The sequence below is a fragment of the Sorex fumeus genome, unplaced genomic scaffold, assembly GCF_029834395.1.
Source record: "Sorex fumeus unplaced genomic scaffold, SorFum_2.1 ptg000019l, whole genome shotgun sequence".
In the NCBI taxonomy this organism is placed as follows: domain Eukaryota; kingdom Metazoa; phylum Chordata; class Mammalia; order Eulipotyphla; family Soricidae; genus Sorex; species Sorex fumeus.
Window position 1 is genome coordinate 38,320,939 of NW_026606076.1, and position 6,822 is coordinate 38,327,760.

A 6,822-nucleotide genomic window follows, 5' to 3' on the forward strand; every position below is an offset into this window, starting at 1 on the left:
TAAGTCCTGAGCTCCCCCGGCTGTGGCCCCAAACAAAACTGGCGCAGGGAATAGCATCCTGACATCAGGCACCCTCCTCGTCCCCCATTTGCAGAAGGACATGAGTGGACAGTGGAGACCACCTCCCATCATCCCATTCGAGATCCTCCTCCTCAGCCAAATGCAGGTCTCTGCCAGCCACGGGGATCACCAGTCGCATTTCTGTCTCCCACGTGTGAGGACCTGGGTCGGATCCCCAACGCCCCAGAAAAGCAAACTCACATGCAGGCCCCCCCACCAAGGCATCTCCTGCAGCATTGGACGCCCCTGAGCCAGACCCCCCCCCCCCCCAGCAGACAGGAGGGACATCTTGGGGCAACACTGGGACTGGGAAGGGGAACTTCCCTGCCTTATCAGTGCCAAAGGATTCTATAGGGTGCTGGGGATTGAACCCCAGGTTGGCTCTGTGCATGGCCAAGACCCTCCACGCTGTCTGTCTCTCTGTCTGTCCCACTCCCTGCCCCCCTTACTGTCTGACCTCTTGTCTATTTCCCCGCCCCCCCCTTTCTTGATTCTTTGTTTTGGGGCCACACGCAGCAGTGCTCAGAGCTTACTCCTGGCTCTCTCAGGGATCCACCCCTGGTGGTGTTTGGAGGACTCTCTAGGATGCCCGGGAATCAAACCAGGGTCAGCTATGGGGAGCCCTTGGAGTGATTTCCTTCCGGGTTATGCTAAAGTCTACTAGGCCTATGTTGTTTATGTTCATTTTGGGCTCCGGGGAAGTTTCGGTGGTAAGGGTCTCCTCCTGAAAGTCTTATATTCTTTTTTTTTTTCTTTTTGGGTCACACCTGGCAATGCACAGGGGTTACTCCTGGCTCTGCACTCAGGAATTCCTCCTGGCGGTGCTCAGGGGACCATATGGGATGCTGGGAATCGAACCCAGGTCGGCCGCGTGCAAGGCAAACGCCCTCCCCGCTGTGCTATCGCTCCAGCCCTAAGTCCTATATTCTTCCCCAAGAGTTGATATTTTTCGAAGTGGGTGGGCGAAGGTCAAGAGGGGCGCACCTGGCACTGTTCAGGGTTTTTCACGGTGTGCTTGGGGAATCATGTCATGCCAAGGATGGAAACCAGGCCTGCTGCCTGAAAAGCTGCACGCCTGTCCTTTGAGGTCCTTTTTAATTAATTATTTTCTGAGATACTTTTTTTAGACTCTCCACTTTGTCAGTCACTGTTGCACCAGCCAATTCGCAAATTATCCGATTTTGTCTCACAGAGGCTGGCGGGTCTTTATCAGGAAGCCCAAGTCACACCCTGTCCCACACCCACCTGTCTGCTCTGATACCTGCTGACAAATATATCTAGTTATCTTTGTACTTTTTTATTTTTTCCATTTTTTTGGGTCACACTTGGTTATGCTAAGGGTTTACTCCTGGCTCTGTGCAAGGAAGGCAAGCACCTTACCTACTGTCCTATACCTCCAGGCCTTTCCTATATTCGATCCGTATGCTTTCTTCATTGTTCTTTGTCGTTTTTTTTTTTTTAAAGCAAGATATGTTTTTGTTTGTTTTTTTGTTTTCAGCTTTTTGGGTCACTCCCAGCGATGCTCAGGGATTACTCCTGGCTCTGTACTCAGGAATTACTCCAGGCAGTGCTCGGGGGACTATGGGATGCTGGGGATGGAACCCAGGTCGGCCACTTATGTGCAAGGCAAACGCCCTCCCCGACCTCCGCCCTCCCCGCTGGACTATCGCCCCACCTGGTTTATTGTTGTTGTTGTTTTTGGGTCACAACTGGCAATACTGAGGCTACTCCAATCTCTGCGTTCAAGGATTACTCCTGGCGGTGCTCGGGGAACCATATGGGATGCTGCGGATGGAACCAGAGTTGGCTGCAGGCAAGGCAAGAAGAACCTACCCCCAAGTCTGTAACTGTGTCTCACGGTGATTCACTAATAAAAAAATTAAAAAATAAAAATAAAATAAATAAATAAAGAAGAACCTAACTCGCTGTATTACTGCTCTGGGCCCCCTCTGCTGGCTCTTATCTCCTCCCTGGAACTCACGACTCCAGTTCCCAGAGAGCACCTGCTGCAAACAGCAGGCGCTCCATAATTGTTAAGTGGGTTGCATTATAGAGATTAAAGAAGTTACAGAATCAGATCAAGCATTCGAACCTCAAGAATTTCTTCATGGGGGCCGGAGTGATAGGACAGCGGGGAGGGTGTTTGTCTTGAATGTGGCCGACCCAGGTTCGATCCCCAGCATCCCATAAATTGCCCCGAGCAACTGTCACTGTCACTGTCACTCTCCTCCCGTTGTTCATTGATTTGGTGCTCCAGCGATTGATTTGGTGCTCCAGCGAGCACCAGTAACGTCTCACAACAACTTGTGAGACTTCCTACTGTTTTTGGCATATCAAATACTTCACGGGTAGCTTGCCAGGTTTTGCCATGCGGGCGGGATACTCTCAGTAGCTCTCCAGGCTCACGGAGAGGGGTGGAGGAATCAAACCCTGGCCGGCCACGTGCAAGGCAAAAGCCCTACCCGCTCCAGCCCACCCGGAGCAACGCCAGGAGTAATTTCTGAGCGCAGAGCCAGGAGTAACCCCTGATCAACGCCGGGTGTGACCCAAAACAAAACAAAACAAGAAATTGAGGGGCAGAAGCCTTGCACGCGGCGGACACGGATTGGATTCCCAGCATCCCATATGGTCCCCTGAAAACCGCCAGGTGTGATTCCTGACTGCAGAGCCCGGAATAACCCCTGTGCATCGCTGGGTGTGACCCAAAAAGCAAAAAAGAAAGAAGGAAGGAAGGAAGGAAGGAAGGAGGAAAAAGAAAGAAAGAAAGAAAGAAAGAAAGAAAGAAAGAAAGAAAGAAAGAAAGAAAGAAAGAAAGAAAGAAAGAAAGAAAGAAAGAAAGAAAGAAAGAAATTGCTTTGAAAAAAGAAAAGAATCTCTTCCTGAAGGACCCGCATCCTGCACTCTGACCTCCGGCCAGCAGGGGACGCGCCTCCTGCGCAAAGCGCGCGCGCAAGCCGCGGGGCGGAGCTCGCGGGCGTCCTCGCGATAACTGCGCAGGCGCGACGCAAGCCGGCCTTTCCGAAGAGCCGACGAGATGGTGAGAGTTGCGGCTCCGGGCCGCGGGGCCGGGACGATCCGGGGCCATCCGCCTTGGGGGCGCGGCAAGGGGACCTGAGGCCACCTGCTCGGCTTCGGCGGCCGCCTTCAGGCCTCCGGGAACACGGGATGAGGGGATGCTGGCGGGGGGGGCCGCCGGGGTGTCGCTTCGGCCCGGCGCGGGGAAGGCCCGGGCGGCCCGACATGTCCCCGCCGAGCTTCCGTAGCGCGGAGCCGCGCGGGCTCCCCGGGTCGGCCTCGCGGTGCTGTGTCGTCGCGGGCTCCCCTAAGGGGGCTCGATCGCGGGCGTGTCCGGGGGGACAGGGGGCTCTCGGGGCCCTTCTCACGCCCGCCCCGGACCCCCGCAGGCGGAAGTCGAGCAGAAGAAGAAGCGGACCTTCCGCAAGTTCACTTACCGCGGCGTGGACCTCGACCAGTTGCTGGACATGTCCTAGTAAGAGCCGTGGGGGGGGCTTCGGGGGGACCTCGACCTTTGACCTTCCGTGGCCGGGTGGGCGGGGCGGCGCGTGCAGGAAACGCGCCTTGTGTGCCTCTGGACTCGATGCCTTGTGCTTATTTTCCCTTTTTTTTTGCTTTTTGGGTCACATCCGGCAATGCACAGGGGTTACTCCTGGCTTTGCACTCAGGAAGTAACTCGGGGGACCGTATGGGATGCTGGGAATCGAACCCGGGTTGGTGGCGTGCAAGGCAAACACCCTGCCCGCTGGACTATCGCTGTAGCCCCCCTTTTCCCTTTTGGGGCTAAGCCCGGCAGTGCTTAGGGCTTCTGGCTCTGTACTCAGTAAAAGTCTCCAGATGGGACTTGGGGGGACCCTAGTGGGTGCCGAGCTCAGGTCAGCCACGTGTCAGGCAACACCAGCTAACGCTCAGGGCTCAAGGACTAGTGGCTTCTGTCTGGGGAACGTGGCGAGGGGTTTTATGGCGCTGGCCTGACATGCCGCCAATCCCAGTTGCATCCCAGGGTCACCACCAGGAGTAACCCCGAGCACCTTTGGGTGGGCCCCTCTCCCCCTGGCCTAGTTACATAGCAAAGCCAGCAGGATTTGACATGTTGGGAGGCGTTGGGGCTTGTCGTCATCTTTGGACTTGGCCGTTGTGGCTGTGATGCTGGGGGTGGACCCTAAAGGCCTTCGCAGTGCTTTGCACCTTGGAACCGCACCCCAGCTTACTGGGTTTTGCAAAAACCTCCCTGGGACAGGGGGGCTGGAACGATAGCACAGCAGGTAGGGCAGTTGCCTTGCGTGCAGCCGACCCGGGTTCAATCCCCAGCATCCCATATATTCTCCTGAGTGCAGATCCAGGAGTGACCCCTGAGCACTGTCGGGTGTGACCAAAAAAAAAAACAAAAACAATAATGATTTTTAAAAACCTGCCTGGGACAGGGTGCGGGTCCTGGCCCCAGGTGGAAGACAGGCTTGCTAATAGGAGGGGTCTTTACTGGGTTCTTTAATTTGGATTTGGGGCCGTGCTCGGGGCTGACTCCTGTGCTCAAGGATCATTCCTGGCAGGGTCCCCGGCCCTACAGGGTTGGAGATCAGACCCTGATTGGCTGAGTGCAAGGCCAGTACCCTGTCCACAGTGCTGTCCTTCGGGCTGGCTTTCTGGGTTCTTGAGTCTGGTGCATGGGACGTCATTTGGTTCTGGGGTGCTGAGATGGAGCCTCTATGGGGAGTGTGTGCCCTGGGGCGTGGTATTTTTCGTCCCTGGGCTTCTGGAGAGCGGTCTGGGTGTCGGCCTATGGGGTGGGGGCTAGCCCACCCACCAGCCCTGTCCCCTCTGTCCTCAGTGAGCAGCTGATGCAGCTCTACAGCGCCCGGCAGCGTCGACGCCTCAACCGCGGCCTGCGCCGGAAGCAGCACTCGCTGCTGAAACGCCTGCGCAAGGCCAAGAAGGAGGCGCCGCCCATGGAGAAGCCCGAGGTGGTGAAGACGCACCTGCGGGACATGATCATCCTGCCCGAGATGGTGGGCAGCATGGTGGGCGTCTACAACGGCAAGACCTTCAACCAGGTGGAGATCAAGGTGCGTGTGCCCGGTGGTGCCGCCCGGAGGGGGTGCTGGGGGGGCCCGGGGGGTGCCTGCGGGCCCCCTCACTGACCTGCGCTCTCTCTCTCCGCAGCCCGAGATGATCGGCCACTACCTGGGCGAGTTCTCCATCACGTACAAGCCCGTCAAGCACGGGCGGCCTGGCATCGGGGCCACCCACTCCTCCCGCTTCATCCCCCTCAAGTAAAGGACGAGTCAAGCCACGCACGGGCCTCCCGCGTCCGTCCCTTCATTCTGGGGAGGGGCGGCAGGACACAAGGCATACAGGGGCACAGTACCAACTTGGGTTCCCGCGACCTGACAGCCTGGCCCCCGCTGGGCCCCCAGTGCCTTGCTTTCTGCGGCCACCCCGGATCCTCGTGTCTGCCCTGTGACCTGGAGGATCTCGTGTGGGGGTTCACACCCAGGGCTCAGGGCTGGCTCTTGGCTGGGCTTGGGACCATACAGGAGTGTCAGGGATTGAACCCTGAGGAAGCACCCTGCTCCAGACAGTCTCATCCTGACTGGTGGAGGATACTGGAGAGGGCAGGCGGTGGCCTCACCTCCTCACCTCTGCTGAGAGTGACCCCAGAGTAGAGACTTGAAGTGCTTCCACAACCCCTTCGGGATTGAAGGCCTGCTTGCCGCAGCTGGGGAGGTCCTGCTCACATCAGGGGACATACGGGGTGGGTCAACTATCCTTGGTGAAGAGGGTGGGGAGAGCAGGCTGTGGCCTGTGAGTCGACCTGCAAAAAAGAAACTTGTCCAGGGGCTGGAGCAATAGCATAGCACAGTGGGGAAGGTGTCAACCCGGGTTTGATTCCTCACATCCCATATGGTCCCCTGAGCGCCACCAAAGCAGCTTGCCCTGTCTTGGGACAAATTGGGGTGGTGGGGGACACAGCACAGTGAGTGGGTCAGGGCCACTTTCTGGCAGGGCCTGCAAACTATCTGGACCTGGGCTACTTCTACTCCTTTACAGACCCAACCCAGACAGGCTGAGACCCACTGGGCTGGTGATGGCCGCTGGGTTTCAGTGAGGCGGCTCAGACCTGGCACTGGAATGAAGGTGCTGTGCAGAACCTGCCGCCAGGGGGCACCACCCCTCTCCTGTGCCACTAGGGACCAGGAGACTTGTGACGCAGGACGTGGGCAATAGGTGCCTTTGGGGTTCAGGTGGGGGTGCACACATGGTTGTCGGGGATTACTGGGGTGCTGGGGATGGAGACGAGTTCAGCTGCTTGCAAGGTAAAACACTTTCTGGGCCTTCAGTCCCAGCTAACAAGACCCTGGGCTCCGCCAGGACATGTGGTTGGTCATGTTGAGGCCCCAACAGTTCCCCAGGATTGTCCCCCACACCCTATGGTCAGTGCCCTTAGCCTAGGCTAGTACTGCGCCCCCTCCCCTCTGCATGGGCCTCCCCATGATCCGCTGCGCAAGGTGATATGGTTACGCATCCCACCAGCCTGCTATGCTCCTGGGCACCCCCAGGCATCTCGACTCTGGCCCAGGAGGCTCAGATACTGCACACCCACTAATAGGAGTGCGAGCAGACCACTTCCCCCGGGGTGACTGCTTATCCTGTACCCCAAACTGCGGTTCGTGCGCCGCCAGGGGCCGCCCGCGAGCCCTGATCACGGCTCCACCGCTGCCAGCTCCGGGGGGCATGGACTTCACTAGC

General features: G+C 57.7%; 2 protein-coding genes across 2 annotated transcripts in view; one reads left to right on the plus strand and one right to left on the minus strand.

Moving 5' to 3' along the window:
• The window catches only part of LOC130022085 (cytochrome b-c1 complex subunit 10), a 320,448-nt gene that overhangs the window by 176,509 nt on the left and 137,117 nt on the right, over positions 1-6,822 (minus strand). The gene's annotated exons all lie outside the window — the stretch shown is intronic.
• On the plus strand, positions 3,301-5,367 carry RPS15 (ribosomal protein S15). The gene is made up of 4 exons (XM_056112989.1): positions 3,301-3,319; positions 3,388-3,550; positions 4,904-5,138; positions 5,236-5,367. Exons 1-4 carry the CDS (start codon positions 3,301-3,303, stop codon positions 5,347-5,349), a joined length of 531 nt encoding a protein of 176 aa, XP_055968964.1. The 3' UTR covers positions 5,350-5,367.

Excerpts from the sequence above, each read along its gene's own strand:
- RPS15 (XM_056112989.1), top strand. Across the intron at positions 3,551-4,903 it reads CAGTTGCTGGACATGTCCTA|TGAGCAGCTGATGCAGCTCT; the intron begins GTAAGAGCCGTG and ends CTCTGTCCTCAG. Across the intron at positions 5,139-5,235 it reads TCAACCAGGTGGAGATCAAG|CCCGAGATGATCGGCCACTA; the intron begins GTGCGTGTGCCC and ends CTCTCTCCGCAG.